The sequence below is a fragment of the Pollicipes pollicipes genome, unplaced genomic scaffold (assembly GCF_011947565.3).
Source record: "Pollicipes pollicipes isolate AB1234 unplaced genomic scaffold, Ppol_2.1 Scaffold_6138;HRSCAF=7277_pilon_pilon_pilon, whole genome shotgun sequence".
Lineage (NCBI taxonomy): Eukaryota > Metazoa > Arthropoda > Thecostraca > Pollicipedomorpha > Pollicipedidae > Pollicipes > Pollicipes pollicipes.
The window spans coordinates 12,251,503-12,267,079 of record NW_023596818.1 but is presented as its reverse complement, the minus strand read 5'-3'; the positions used below and the strand labels follow the sequence as shown (position 1 = coordinate 12,267,079).

General features: G+C 55.9%; 1 protein-coding gene across 2 annotated transcripts; it reads right to left on the bottom strand.

Annotated features, from left to right (window-relative positions):
• Positions 1-871: 871 nt before the first annotated feature.
• Positions 872-15,152, bottom strand: LOC119105285 (syntenin-1). 2 transcript variants are annotated; one of them, XM_037228752.1, is made up of 9 exons: positions 15,026-15,152; positions 13,742-13,803; positions 12,010-12,204; positions 11,473-11,583; positions 6,318-6,426; positions 5,911-6,020; positions 4,042-4,171; positions 3,344-3,494; positions 872-2,609 (listed from the first exon to the last, which is right to left on the bottom strand). In XM_037228752.1, the coding sequence occupies exons 2-9, from the start codon at positions 13,793-13,795 to the stop codon at positions 2,555-2,557; spliced, it is 915 nt and encodes a 304-aa protein (XP_037084647.1). In that variant the 5' UTR covers positions 13,796-13,803; positions 15,026-15,152; the 3' UTR covers positions 872-2,554. The 2 variants fall into 2 exon arrangements, with proteins under 2 accessions (XP_037084647.1, XP_037084648.1); XM_037228753.1 differs by having other exon boundaries at positions 15,030-15,152.
• Between the last annotated feature and the right edge of the window lie 425 nt (positions 15,153-15,577).

Below are 15,577 nucleotides of genomic sequence, written 5' to 3'. Positions count from 1 at the left end.
ATCCACAGAGCTCTCCCGGGCGGTGAAAATGAGCTTGTCTCAAGAATCCTGCCTGTGTTCGTTGAAGACACCACTATTTGTAATTTGGTACCGATCTTTCCTGCAAGCACGCACGTACAACGGTGCGTATTTTAACTTTACGTACGCGTTTTTACGCCGGTCTGGCATACACTGCACAGGTCCAGATTACGGGAGCCTACTACGGGAGCCCGACCACTACCACGACGACAGCATCCAATCCTTAAAACGCCAAAACAGCGCACCGGCCTGGCGCCGACCGGGGCCCGCCCCCGAGGACCGGTCCCTCCTCCCAACAGGCCGGGCTCTGCCCGCCCGTCCGTCGCGAGGAATGCCCGGTCCGTCTCGAGGACGCGCCGCCGCTGCGCAGCGACGTTCGGCGGCCGGATGACGCGGCACCATGACGAATGCGGCACGCACGCGCGCACGCTGCCTGATCGACACTCGCGGAGCAGGCTGGCCGAAGGGCCTCGATCCAGCACAGAGCGAAACCACGGCAGAACGCTTGCTTCTGTAATTTAGCCCTGCTCATTTCTTCCGGGAATAATACTGGCGTGTCCGAGGGCGGTCGCGTCAGTAGTCTGTTCAGGTATGTGGCAGCGGCATTACTGGACTTGCGCTAACGGCCGTGGGGCCGGACCACCATCTTGATCTTGTTCTGGGGAATGGGGACAATCGCAGGTGCCCTGGTGGTACGACACGTGGCGAGTTCCAAAGACCAGGTTCAGTGGAGCTGGAGGCATTTGCTGAGAATAATTTCACGAGCAACGCACTTTCATACCTCAGCAGCCCAATCTTCTTGGCGCCATCGCTTTCAATAACGATGCCCGCATTTTCACGTCATCAAAAACCGTTGCTAAAGTCACGTTTATTTTACCGATCAGAAATAACATAGGGCACGGATCCCTAATCGGGTCCCAACTACCTACGGAAGCCAGAACATTCGGATAAAAAAGCAGCCTGCGAGCACCGAAGCCTTGGTGTCTCAAAAGGCCGAGAATCAAAAGCAGCGTATGAATAACACCGAAACAGGACATCGAAATCCAGCGTGTGGCTGTCAACGCTCAACAGCTGCGTTACGTCGGTCCCGCCGGGCTGCTGAGCGAGAGCCACCACAGACCACCACGCCGACGACAGTGACCGCGACCCAGCACTCTGCGTCGCCCGGCCGGAACGGCGCGTCGCTGCCGGATGCCGTGCTGGTGACAGGACAGGACCAAGCGAGACGGTCGGGCCGCATCGTGCCCGACTGAAGAGGACGATAATAATCGCAGCCGGGTGCAGCTGGGTGCCACACAGGAGGTGCGAGCTTACAACGTCTACCTTAGATTCGCACACGTTCTATATGGCTGGCGAGCGGCAGTCTACCCGCCCCCATTCCTGACTAATATTCCACGGCTCGTGTCGCCGTAACACCGAGGACGCACGTAAGAGCACTTCATCGCACGGGGCGGCCGCTCAAGCCGGACCGCGCGGTGCCCTCCTCTGTACTTTACACGCCCCCATTTAAAGGGGGCTCCCAAAATCCTAGATTTTGACATAAGTTTTTAGCTGGGCACGCGATGATGGCCATAAGTCTAACATTACCGCGGCAGCGCCTGGACCGTTTTGGGAACGTCTCGCCACTGGAGGCAACACTGCATCAGCGCTGTCCACCTTCGCCGCGTTCAGGCAAGCGGGTCGCTCTGTCAGCGACCATCACGCGGGAGCTCGGCTCTTCAGGCGCATGACGTCATCACCACGACTAACCAGCCAATTGCGGACCATAGCCACAACAAAACGCGCTGACTGGCCTCTGTGGCAGCCGTAAGCCGGAGCACCAATGGACGAACGCTTCGACAGGCACGCAACGTCGTTGTCACGCCGAAGTCGGCGCGCGGACGGACGCTGGCCAGCCAGGGAGTGCACGGCAGCGCGCGTTCCACCACGGCACGATTACAATGCAAGAACGGAGGCCCACACACACACGTCACCGCCACGTAAGAGAATATGTCCTGATAGTTTCACGGAGAGTTGAGACGAGGTATTTCATCATTAGGCATGCTTTTCACCGGAATATTGGAAACAGACGGTTACTCTGGGACCGCGAACTAAGCCTGGCATTCAAATGATGACAACCGATTAGAGCAGAAGGTATACACCACGCGAAGTCTAGCAAAACAGCCTTAAATGCGAAGTACTCATTCACAAACACACATTCTTCCTCCTCGTCACGAAGTCCAATAATGCAGCGGAGGGATGCAGCCCACTTATCATCGTAATACAGTGGCAGTACATCGTAAGCAAGTACTGATAAACCGCACGAATGTTCATGCCCGTGTTATTTAATTCTCAGACGATTTGGACCCGCTAGACCACCTTCCCCGAGACGCCACCGTCAAGACACTGCACGCGCGCCGGCTTGCGTCCCTCCCGGGGGATAATCTGCAGACTCGGGGACCGGCGGCCGGGCTGAGTACATCTGGCCCAGCCCGCCGTCGGGCGGCGGCCGGTCCCCGCGTTCCCAGGCGGCGCCCCGCCGTCGGCCGGTGCCGCTCTAGAAGTCGGGTACCGAGTGATCCATCAGCTTCTGGATGACGCTGCTGTGGACCCTGCGCACGTGCGAGAGCCGTGTCAGCGTGGGGAAGCACGGGGGACGAGAGGGGAGGGCGTTGTTGGTCAGACGCGGAAGACGAGGGGCACACGCCCGCGCGCCACCGCGTTACACAGACAAACACAAACACACACAGACACACAAACAGCCATCCGGCCAGAGCCTGAGGCTGCCTGGCCTGGCCTCTCAGGCCTGGCTCGGCCGGTCGCTGAATGCTCAGTAAGGTCACCACATCGTAACGGACACCCTGATCTACCGACAGGGTTTCAGCGGCAGGACTCGGCCGTGAGAGGTCGACCACCGGCCAACGTCCGAGATTGGTGCCCGCGCCATGGCTTTGGACACTGTCGTCAGCTGCCACACAGACGAGACGCTGAACACACCAGCCAATCCGGCAGTCTAGACGGCGGGAATAAGATATCCCACGGGAAGGCACAGCCACGCGTCAAACATCAAAGGCGTTGCTGAAGTTCTCCGCTTTTAAGCTTTCATGAGACGCCAGTCTCTGGCATATTTCCGCTGGCCAAAGACCCACCACAAGCGCTTCCAGTGATCCGACCGCCAGGCAGGGGTTCGATTGAGCCTTCACACGAGCACCAAATGTCATGCCCAAGCGTGCTCTTTTACACGAAACCCACACGGATGGCGACAGGCGCTGACCCATGAAGACACGAAATGCCACCAACGCACGGGAGCTTCTCACAGGAGCAGGGCCTTCAGCGTGTCACTCACTTCTTCATCATGTGCTCGAAGACGAAGGAGGGCATGACGGTGACGGTCAGCACGGAGCCGCACTCGTCGATGATGGCCCTGGTCTCCTTGTCCTTCAGACCGACCACGTTTTGGCCGTTGATCTCCAGCATGTGATGCTCGGTGAGCAGCCCTGCCGCGCACGCGGGGACGCGTCAGTGGCGCACGCGGCGCGACGGCCGCAGGTGAATCACATTCAACGCAGGCCGCTTCGGCTCCGGATCGTATTCCGTGACACGACAGATACGAGCCGCAGGCGCTGTGCCTGCTCGAGACGTTGGGGCTGGCGTAATGTTGCGTCAGTAAGAGACGGGTTTAACGCCTGTTTGTAATGTTGCCATGTAAGACATGTCGGCTTAAGTGTCCGCCAATGTGCGAGTTCGACCCCTGAGCAGCTGTAAGACGCAACACGTGCGGAACGGAGTAACTTCGACCCAGCAATTCCTCGCAGGCCGACGCCATCTAGGGCAACTCGAATATCGCACAGGTAACCAGCCGCCCCAGGGAATACCCAGGAAAAACTATCCCTCATGCGGCGAAGAGAAGACTCACTATCAGCGGACTGCTGTGCGCTGGACCCTCGTGGTGAGCCCACATCGCCCATACTTATACCGCCCACACCCATACCGTGTCTGCGGGACGGGCGGACAGCACCCAGGGAACCCCTGCCGACGACCCACCATTCCTGGCGGCCGACGAGTCCTTGACGAGCGCCATGATCTTGCCGTCGCGGTACTGGAAGCCGACCGTGCCCGCCGAGTCCTTGTGCATGGTGACCGTGCGCTCGAAAGGCCGGTCACGCACTGCCACCTGTCGGTGCAAACACAAACTACTGCACACACATACACACCGCCATCTGTTGGGAAGACGATAAGCAGGGACGAGGGTCGGGACGGTCGTGTCGTGCACGCAACGTGCGATAACGTATTTGGATTTCTAACAAGTTGTGCTGAACTGAATTTACCAACAAGACCGTCCATCCCGTACGTCCACCTCATTTAGACCGGATTCGTGCCGGGGCTTCATCACAGGGCATTCACGGCGGACACCCCAGGGAGAAGTCGTGGCGGCGGGTGCACCCGGTACGAACAGCGGAGCTGAATTACAATGACCCCGACCAGGCCGGAGCATTATCCTCTCATCTCCATCCGCTCAACAGATGGAACTACTTCGTCGAAAATCCCCGGTTTCATATGGGCCGACGCCGCGCGTCACCGACGCGCTGCTCGCCTGCGAATGCGGATGTACCGCGTGGCCCGGCGCGGTGCTCCACTACACAGGCACGTCAGAAAAGACACGGAGTATATACGTCTGATGGTGTTAACTGTCGGCCGCACGTTACGGCACGGATCAACGCTGAGGCCCACATGCCGGAGTGGTTTAGCGACTGGTTTTCGAAGCGTGGTTACATAAAGTTCGGCACCGACAAAGGACTAGCATCCATGTCGCGTACACGAAGTCCACAAATCCCGCTGGTTCACGATGCTGGCTATAAAAGTCATCGTCTTCAATTCTGGGCATGATTCATATGCGAAAATGTTCATCGTCAGTCAATGACGCCAAACGACAGCTATGAGGAAGCGCCAGCATCGCTCCACAGCCACTTCCTGGATTGCTGTTCAGACCGGCTTTATGTTCAGCCTTACACTAACAGCATAGTGGAGGTAGAAAAAGCGGGCCCAAGTATTTGGGCAGGATAGATAACAAGCTGGTGTTTTCATACCACCAACATATTTACTAAATTGTATATTGGATTCAAACTCAGAAGCTGGAGCATCACGTCCTTAATAGGTCCTTAATAGGGTTTTAGAGTTGTGACTGAGATTATCTACACTACTACTATTTGGTTTTGATATCGTTCTATGAATTATTTTATTGTACTACACGGAGACCACATCAATTGAAAAAGTCGCACAAAGCTGGAAACATTCTCCTAAATGTCAACGTTCCCACAGTGGGTCATAAACGCGGAATCCGACATGCACCACCAATATAGCCCGAAACGGGCGATCGAGATTGATCTCAGATGTACGTCGCATGCAATATGATGCAGACCGGAAAGAGATCAAATTTTACTTGACAACATGACATGCGTTTGGAAAAAAAATCGACAATATTTTGAAAATAACCTTGCACGTTAATACTGCGCAAGAGGCTTTTGTACTCAAACAGAAAGAAGAAAAACAAAACAAAACAAAAAAGGACGAGATTTACCAGGAACAATCACTGCCCTCAGTTATCATAAATTATACAGGTTTTAAGTCGCCAAAAAACTGAAAAGTGAGCCTACTGTCATCATTGATAACTGCCCATCCAAGGGAGCAGGAACTAAGGGCCGCGGGGGCTGCCCCCTCCCGTTTCTAAACTTTTTGACCATTGAACAGTCGCCCTATGGTCCATGGGCGTCGACTAGAAATAATGATAAAAAATGACTACTAACTCCCTCATATCAACTAAGAAAACCTTCCGCCGCCCGTGCGTCCATCTGCCGAGAGGTCTCCACGGAACCCCTGTGTAGGGATGACGTCAGGGAGGAGCCCGGGCCTCACCTTGATGGCGTCCGAGCGCGCCTTCCTGAACATGTCGTGCACCTTGTCCATGTCGTAGCCGGCCACCGACACCTCGTTGATCTGGAGGATCTGGTCACCAAAGCGGAGACCTATCGGAGCGAGTTGTGCGTGAAAACATGTGCTGGGTTGGGGAGGGAGGGGGGTTGAAACACGTTCAAACAGCTGGCCTGGTGTCGACATACAAAAAAAAAGAAAAAAAGATGATAACAAATCAACAATGTCCTGCGGAAAGACTCACGTATGGGGTCACATTCCGATGAAGACACTCTGAAAATGACATCATGAATTCGAGCACAAAAAGGGCAGCACGTCCACTCCCCGCAAACCGGCCACGCCTGCGCCACAGCTTAGCGACGACTCGTCCAGCCGTGCCCTGGCCCCCTGACCTGCCATGGCGGCCGGCGAGTTCTTCTGCACGAGCACGACGAACACGCCCTTGTTGATCTCCTGGCAGCGCAGGCCGACGCGGCCGTCGCGGTCCTTGCAGAGAGTCACCTGCGGCAGAGGCGGCGGCGAGCGTCAGCCGGAGACGCGTCCATGGAAGCCTCGGCACCGCGGCGAGCCCCGGCCGGCCAACAATCCCGGCTTCACACGGGGGCGCGCACGCCTGCGGGACTGACAGCGGCTTTCTCGCGAGCAGCACACGGAAGCGGTGGGGACTTCTGGCACGGACCAGGGACCAAGGACTCGGGACCAGGGGCCAGGGACCAGGGACCAGGCACCAGGGACCAAGAACCAGGGACCAGGGACCACAGACTTCAGAGTTCAGCTTCACGCCCAGACAGCAGACACTGCGTCCATGTCTGGCCAGCTCGGCTGACTCCCTTTCTCTCCGATTGCCCCGGAGCCGCTCAGCTCGGTCTTGAGCCGCCCCGGCCGGCTCCTCAGCTCCGTAACCTCGAACGCGTCGGGCGGGTGGCGCCGGTCGACCAGAGCCGCCGGCGGCGCTGGCAGCAGCGGCGGCGGCAGCGGCGGCGGCCGGCCGTGCGCCCACAGGCCCTGCTGGTACCAGCGGCGGCGCGGCGGCAGGCCGTAGCGGCGGCGCGCGGTCGCCTCGCGCGCCGCCCAGCCCCGGTGGCTCCGCTCGAACCACCACTCGCTGAGCGGGTCCGCCATGGCCTGGCCGGGCGCGCCGCGGCCGACGGCCCACCGCCAGCCGCGACAGGTGTTGGGGCCATCTGTCGCAACACGGCGGCAAGGTCGCAGCGCGCCGTCGCTGCTGGCCGCCAGGTCCGGTCCGCCTTCAGCGCGATGACTGCGCTCTCTTCACCATTCCGGCCTCTATAGCTGTCGACCGGGGATTTCCGAACCGCTTCCCCCCCCCCCCCTCTCCCTCGGCCGTAGCCCGCTCCAAACACGTGCCCCGCTACCTCACCAGCTACGCCGGCGAAGTGACCCGGCTTCCCGCTAGCTCACCGGTGCCCGGCACACCTCGACAGCAGCCCTATCGCCAACTCACCAGCCGCTGCATCCACGGCTGCGGTATGCTGGCCATGTTCCGCCGCTGAATGGCCAGCTCCTCCACAGACTTGCCATAGGTGACGCTGCGGCGGAGCGTCTGGCCGCCGCGGCCGCCGCGCCGGAACCACGGCCGCGTGCCCATCGCCTCGCGCGGGAGCGAGCTGTCGCGAGCTGGCGGCGGCCGGGCGCGGGTTGGCTGGCGCGGTTCAGTTTGCGTGCGCGGCTGGGCCGCCTTCTGCGGCGGCGACGGTTGCGGCTCGCTCTGCGGCGGCGTGCGGCGCGGGAGCGTGGCCGCGCGGACCTCGGCCGGCGCCGGCCGCGCCACTACCGACGCGCTGCGGCCGCGCTCGGCGCGCGCGGAGCCCGAGTGCTCTGGCGCCGGCTGGCTGGTGGCGCTGCCGGCTGGGGTGGCGGCGCGCAGCGTCTGAAACTGCCGCGACTGCCGGCGCACCGCCTCGATCTGGGCCGCAGTCACGGACGGCGCACGCTGCGGCGGCGGCTTCTCTTGCGGCGGCGGCGGCTTCTCCTGCGGCGGCGGCGGCGGCTTTTCCTGTGGCGGCGGCGGCGGCTTCTCTTGCAGCGGTGGTGGCGGCTTCTCTTGCGGCGGCGGCGGCGGCGGCTTCTCGGCCGGCGGCGGCGGCGGCGGCGGCAGGGGCCGCTGGGCGTCAGCGACACTGGGAGCCAGCACCGGCTGGACGTCGGTCTGTACCGGCAGGCCGGCCGACTGGTGAGCGGGCTGCACTGCCGTCTGCGCCGAGGTGAGCGGCCGTGCTGGCGGCGCGCCGCCCTGCTCCGGCTCGGCTGCCTGCGGCTGGGCGGCGACCTCCGGTGGCGCTGCCTCCGCTCCGGCGGTCATACTCGGTGGCGGCGGCTCGCGGCCACACTGAGCCGGCCCGGCCGCCGGCCGCGCAGCTGCGCCCGCCGACAAGTGTGTCGACGGCCGGCCTGTCGGCGGGCACACCTGAGGGACGCCGGACGCCCACCGACAGCCGCGCCCCGCCGCCGCGCCCCACGGCGTGTTAGCGGTGACTCAGCGCTCCCGCAGGCGGTGCGCAGGCCGGACGGCGCCCCGACCTCCGATCCTTTAAGATGCCTTGAATGGTGCACGCGAATTTCCGGCGCGTAAAAATGACGCCATAGCTTCTCCACAACAGCGGTGCTCTTGCCATCGAACGCAGCTGTGTGAAAACTTATGCAACACGTGCATGCAGCTTTCGCACCAGACTTGTGCTCGCTCCAGCCAGTGCTGAATCGATTTGTGATGATGATGATTGTGTTTTTTGAGCGCATCAGCTATGTAGACCATATCGCAGCGAGCCTTTGTTCACTATTAGCAATCAGCTCTCGGCTAAAAGTGCACTCAAATAAAGGAACACAGATACTAGCGGCATTTGGAGCTTGGAGAAACAGCAGTAATTTATCATCCGAAGTCCAACAGCAGCACGAACTCGCTGGGTATCAGACTCCTTCAGACTTAGAATCACAAGGATTAAAAGCATTTATTTTAGTAGACTCCCGAATCTCACTTACGCGCCTACAATTTATGTCCAGAGCGGATCTCAATCAAGCCGACCTAGGTGGCAGGCGCTCATGAGATCCATCTTCTATGAGCTCAATAAAACGTTGCGCTGGACATCCGATTCGTTAGTAAGACTAACACATCTCATACTCCAGCTGATTCAAATCAAAAGCCGTAAGAAAGAGAACGTCGGTTGTTGCTCGCATTTTTATGTGAGACGGCTTTTCACTGATTCCGGTCCATAGAGTTGATTACACTACCATTCCAGTTGGACTCGTATTTTCTGAGGAATCCATTTTACCTTGACTCAACTAAAATTTGGCTTCTCCGATGTCTACCCGGACTCCACCAGGAGTGAAGCACAAAATGGATTTCCCTCACGTCCAAATCGTACACGTGACGTCATGTTCCGTGTTAGTTGGCCTGGTTCGCGTGTATCTGTGTCTCCAGCTCGTCTTTGTATGATAAAACGCTAGTATTTAGGCCAACACACCTCTTGAGGGGGCGGACCTGTTTTCAACACAGGATGCAAAGCCGTTTGTAAGTGCGCATCAATAACTAATGGTGCGTAAATGTTAATCTGAGCTCATCTAGGATTCCTGCAACCATTCGTTTTCAAAAATGAAATAGTGCCGATAGCACCGGCACCTGGACTCGCCACCATGATTATTCTTTGGGGGTGACGTGAGCGTAGCAAACTTTATAGTGCTAAAATGCTACCTACTGTTATACTTTTTTAATAAATCAGTTGTACTTTAATGCATCCAAAAACACTATGAAATTCCTATCAACTGCGCTGCGGGCACGACCTTGGCTGCATCACTTCAAATGTTCGACGGAGCTGGTAGCAAGCAGTTGTCCCTTACAGTACTTCCAGGCGACTTGACACGGCAGGATTTCAGACGCCGGGTAGAATTCTGTGCGCAGTCCCTTCCATTTCTCATTCGATCAGTTCTTCGTCCGTCCCCAGCAGAACAAAGCATCAAAGTTCCGAGCGGTTCGCGTGTGTAGCCTCCAGCAAATGTCCGGGGCCATCCGGTGCAAGCGTTCCGTGACGTCCGTCACTTCCGCCCGACAAACCATCCCTGCTTTCGCTGTTGGAGCGTGAATCATCGTCGCTGGACGGAGGCCTTCCGCCCCTGGCAGGTCCGGCTAGGACCAGCGGCTATCGGACCACACATCACATCCCCACCTGACGAGCGGGAGCCACTACCCGGACCGCGATCGCCGCTGATGGCGCCACTGCCGCGCCGTCGGCGAGCCCGGCCGCCGATCCCCCACCGCAGCGTGACGCCACTGGCGCACGGATGGCCTTGATCTCTGACCCGCTCACCACTGTACCAACCGCCAACACCAGAGCCCAGCTCCTCATTGACTTACAACCCGAGCTTCGCCCACTGAGCCGGCGTCATAGAAGCGCGCCTCAGCCTTTGCTTCCAAACACGCGCACAGGTAGGATCAGCTGATCCAATCCCATGGAGACAAATATCCCGCAGGGGGCACGCACTTGAGTTTTATTCGACCAATAGTTATTGGCAGCCCACCTGTAGCTGTATGTGTGTGATACACCATTATCGATCACACTTTCCACATGAGATCGAGACCTGCCTGCTTGCCGGACATACCAGGCCGTCAACAGCGCATTGACCGTTGCTCTGCGTTGCTATGTCAGCACCGACGACTAACTTCTGAACAGACGCACTCGCTTCGCCTCTCGGCCGAGTACGAAGTGGGCTTGGGTCGTGACGTTGAAGGTAAAGAGTGAGCTCACCCCGGAGCAAGGACTGGGCTTGCATTGGCTTAAAAAGAAAGGGATTCTGGCCCTTCGGCGTGCAAGTCGGTCTTCCGCGCGGCCGCCAAACGAGAGTAAGCACGATCTGCCCTACCGCGGACAACGGGAAACACCGTCCTGACGACAAATACCACAGCCGCGGATGTCGGACACGGGACGCGCGACACTGGACATGCGTACGAGAAGCGGGACACGGGACACTGGACATGAACACAGGAAGCAGGACACGGGACACTGGACGTGGACAGGTACTGTGGAAGCGGAACATACGACACGTGGCATGGGACACGGGACGTGATATGGAACATGGTACGTGCCATATGACATGAGGCGTGACGTAAGACACGGGACGTGACATGGAAGATGGATCGTGACAAAAGACACGGGATGTGCCATAGGACATGGACGTGACATGGGACATGGGACATCGGACATGGGACATGGGACGTGGGACATGGGACATCGGACATGGAACATGACAAAAGGCACGGAACGTGACATCGGAAACGAGGCATAACACGGAATACAAGAGGTGACCTGGGACGTCGGCCATGACTTGGGCCATGAAACCCCTTACAACGAACATGGGGCGTCGGACAACGGACATGTAGCGCCGCACAGTGGACATGGGACGCAGGACAACGGCCATGAAATCCCTTACAACGAACATGGGACGCCAGACAACGGAAACAGGACGCCGGACAACGGACACGGAACACAGGAAGCATGCCACTCGACACTAAACACCAGGCAAGAAGCAAGGACGTACCTCCCGGATGGCGTGGCTGACGGCGGCCTTCTGCAGGGCGCCCGACGCGCCCGAGATGGGCGCCACCAGCTGGTAGCCGTGCGTGGAGGACGCGGACGGCACCAGACCCGACTGCGGAACACACCGCGGCGGCACACGTCAGACCAGGGCCGCGCCACACCGGGCCCGGCACGGCAGCTGCGGAAGGCACCCGGCCGCGGTCGTACATCGGGCCAGACAATATATTTTGCTTGTGTGTAAATCAGTATACAATTGGGGAGCATTAAGGAGGAGTCACTCAAAAAGAGCACACGTTTACAAAGCCAGCTGCGTTTATGCTCTAATTTGATAAAACATAATTTCACCTGGCGGCATAACACTCATCACACTTTGCGTCAACAGTCATATCCCAGGGCCTGATTACAAGCCGGGGCCATAATTGACACCAGCTGGATGCCTAAGCCGGACTCAGCCACCAATCCCACCAGGATCGATCCGAACGGCGCCTGGCCCGCGCCCCGCAAACAGCGTCCCCGGGACCGTTCCCGGCGCGCTCACCGGCTGCTGCAGCGCCACCTGCTTCTCCTGGTCCTCCAGCTGCGCCACCAGCTCGGGCGTCAGCTCCAGGCCCATGTAGTCGCTGAGCGACGGGTAGAGGTGGGCGAACTGCTCCTGGCCGGGCGCCGTCGGCATGAGCGGCCGCGTCGGGTACGGCAGCGAGCTCGGGGTGTCGCCCGACTGGGCCCGCTCCGCCTGACGGGGCGCCACACAATGCTGGGTCACAAAGGCTCCCGTCGAGCACGCCGGCCCGAGAGCGGCACCAGTGCCAGTGCGGGCTCATCGCGGACAGGCACGCAGACAAAGTTCTGTTCAGAGGGGGAGGCATCAAATTGTCCCCCAATTCCTATGATTTTATACCAAACTATATGAAACCACCCATTACTTGGTGTAAAGCTCCTGGCTTTTGGGGCCAAGGCCCTGCCTTTGCTATGTTCCCAATCACAGATGCCACTACGACAACAACTTCTGATGCTTCAACTATGCATCTGAAAAGTTGAAAACAATGAGCTGTCAACTGAAAACAGTTTCACTCATTCCAAATTTAAATGTGTCTCTTAAGAAGCAAATTTCAACAACACAGTTTTGTGGACATCTAAGTGTTCAGCTATATTTTGAGATGTTCCTCCACCAACAGCAGAAGGTGTTGCCTTTCAGGGTCATCTTTCATTATATGCAATATAGTCTATGTGACATGGTCTGTGAGATGAGATTCATGGCACTTGCTGCAGCAGCATTTGCCATAAGAAGGTTGGAAACTAATTGCTATTTAGTGAGGCCACCCTAACAGCTGGACTTCAGAAAGCATGTTGAGGACTCTACAACTTGCAGTGTCATCATGCTCATCTTGTTGATCCTTGATGACACAGCTGGGAGCTTGGGCCTTTCCAGCTACATTGCCAGACTGTCCTCAGCACCAAAAATGTTTCCCATCAAACATGTTTTTGCAGATTGCCCAATCTTCTCAATGACCAGAGCCATGAGAATGAGCTTCCACCCAAGTGCCAGCTGTGTCTGTTAAAGACCACCATAGCCTTCTCCGCTGATTTCAGGTCAATGTGGCAGAGCAAGCTTGGATCACCGCAGTGCCCAACATCATCTGAGGCTGCATCTCAGGATGCAGTACATACTAGCCACTCTGGATTATGGAGGATGCTTGCATGCTCTGAGCACTGTCTTTGATTAACACATATCTGAGGACAAGTGAAACAGAGGACAGGCAGCTGAGATCCAGTTGAGAACACCTTGATGCTAAACATTATCTGGACCATCATGGTGTTTGAATACCAGCCCTCACCATAGCCCTTGCCAATCAGCTAAGTCAACATGGACCTAAACATAAAGTGCTAGTACACAGTGTCAGCATGGAACACACACCTTCTTTCTCAATGTTTTCTCCCATTGTATGTCACTTAATCCTGCCATCAGATTTCAGAGAAGTCACATCAAGTGACCCCATGCACATCCAACCCACCAACTGTAGATGACTGACCACTCCCTGTGCTGTGTGTTCATTGCTTGGACATTTAGACACAGGATGAGCCAGACATGCACTTGGTTGGAGAGCCAGTCATACCACAATTGACTTGTAACACTTCCCTTGTTATCAGACATACCACTAGCTGCATATGCTGGGAAACCATGACATACTTTGAAGAGGCAAGTCACATAACTTGAACACATAAATTTGTGTCATCAACATGATAATTTTAAAATAAGAGAAAGTCCATACCTGGGCCATCTGGTCCACCTTCATGTCTTCAAGTGAAGGGTAGATCGAAGCCATCTTGACAACTGAAAATGGCCAACATGAATGATAATAGCTATGATGAGAGATTCACCAGATATTATCTGGCTAAGTGGTGCAATTATCTGCTGTTCAGTATCTAGCCAAATAATGATTGTATCAAGCCAAATCACTGTTAAAAACTAGCACGCTGTAAAACTAGCACTGAAACTTGAAGCACTGTACAATGAAAACTTGTACTTCAAAACCATTCCAAGCTACTGAAAGCAATTTAACAAATATGACACATGGCTGGATCAGATGTTTTTATCAGTCCTTTATGTGACTGATCACTTCAACATAGTGACCAGGTCACAACACATTCAACATACATTGGTAACATGAATCAGAACTTTTCACTTCACCTGTTTAGATTGAAACCTCAACTAACTGCTGATGTCAACCTTGTTATGGTACTTTGTTTAGTATGTGATGCCATCAGTCATCTGCCACCTGTTAACTTAATGGTTCATAAGCAGGATTGACCAGAACTGTTAATTTGTTTGAATTGTTGTGATTTAGCAAGAGTGTTATATTTTGAATCCACATCATGTTAACTTCTTCTAGCTGTTCACACGCATCACTTAACTTACATGTTTATAGCTTGGTAAGGATAATGACACTTGCAACCCTGCCCTTGCCTACATTTCTGCCCATGTAAGTGTGTGTTTCCAATAACCATTGGGCAAGTCTTCAAAAAACACACTGACTTCACCAGACATCTAGGTAAGGTGCATCAGCATCATGTTGCCACAACTCATCACCACCAAGATTGTTGCTCAGGTTACAAATGGTATGCATTGGAATGCTTTTGGAGTATTTTAATCTGAAATGTGTACAATATCATACTTTCATGGAACATAAGGATCTGTGCACTGAAAAAGGTGGCAACCATGCACCAAACTGAACATTTAACAATGCACATGTACTGAAATTGCTGCCAACATGCATCTTTGGCAGTCGGGCCACGGTGAAGAATGACAAGATGTGCTGGTGTGGAAAGCTACTAGAATGAAGATTTTTCAGTTTCACAGTATACACCTGCCATATTGCATTTTCAACCATCGACAAAATGCGATGATGCAATTCAGAAATCCGTACCTCACAAACACATGCCTAATATATATTTATCGGCCAAGACAAGGCAGTCGCAACTTTTTTATGCTCAGCCCCGTTAGCGGTTACAATTGCAAGCACAGCTGACTGACAAATATCAAGGTCGACACTCACCTACCTAACTCCAAAGACGGGAGTGCAGCGGTGAACAAAGGCGTGTTGCGCTCCTGTCACTCCGCAATATACGCGACAGCCCACTGAGGCAGTCTGATGCCACAGTACACTAGTTGCGTGAGTCACGTTCGTCTCGGGTCCGTCCCATGACGTCACGAAGAATATACGTCACAAGTGATGACGCCACCGACGACCTTGGCCGTATGCAAATCCCATCGGAATAGGGGAGAGGCCCGTTGTCGGTGACCTGGCTATTGTTGTTGATATTGACTATTGGCTATTTAAAGTACCGGCTGGTCGGACTGGCGAAGCTCCGGCACAACGGCTGTTGGCCAATCCAGGCAAAACTCCGACTGTTTGTGATCATGGCCAAAATCATACCATGAAAGACGCGCCTCAAGCGGCCATACCAGCAGACTGCTCGAGGCCTGTTTTTCTAACCCCGTCGAGCTGGCAACGTTTTCTCGCCAGCTCTGCCTTTCTCACATCCACTCACCACTCTCGACTGTACAAACACGTCAGGCCGTGCGTGCTTGACTCCTCCCAGCAAAC

Excerpts from the sequence above, each read along its gene's own strand:
- LOC119105285 (XM_037228752.1), bottom strand. The coding sequence starts at position 13,795 with ATGGCTTCGATCTACCCTTCACTTGAAGACATGAAGGTGGACCAGATG. Across the intron at positions 6,021-6,317 it reads CTCGCCGGCCGCCATGGCAG|GTCTCCGCTTTGGTGACCAG; the intron begins GTCAGGGGGCCA and ends TCGCTCCGATAG. Across the intron at positions 4,172-5,910 it reads CGCGCTCGGACGCCATCAAG|GTGGCAGTGCGTGACCGGCC; the intron begins GTGAGGCCCGGG and ends TTGCACCGACAG.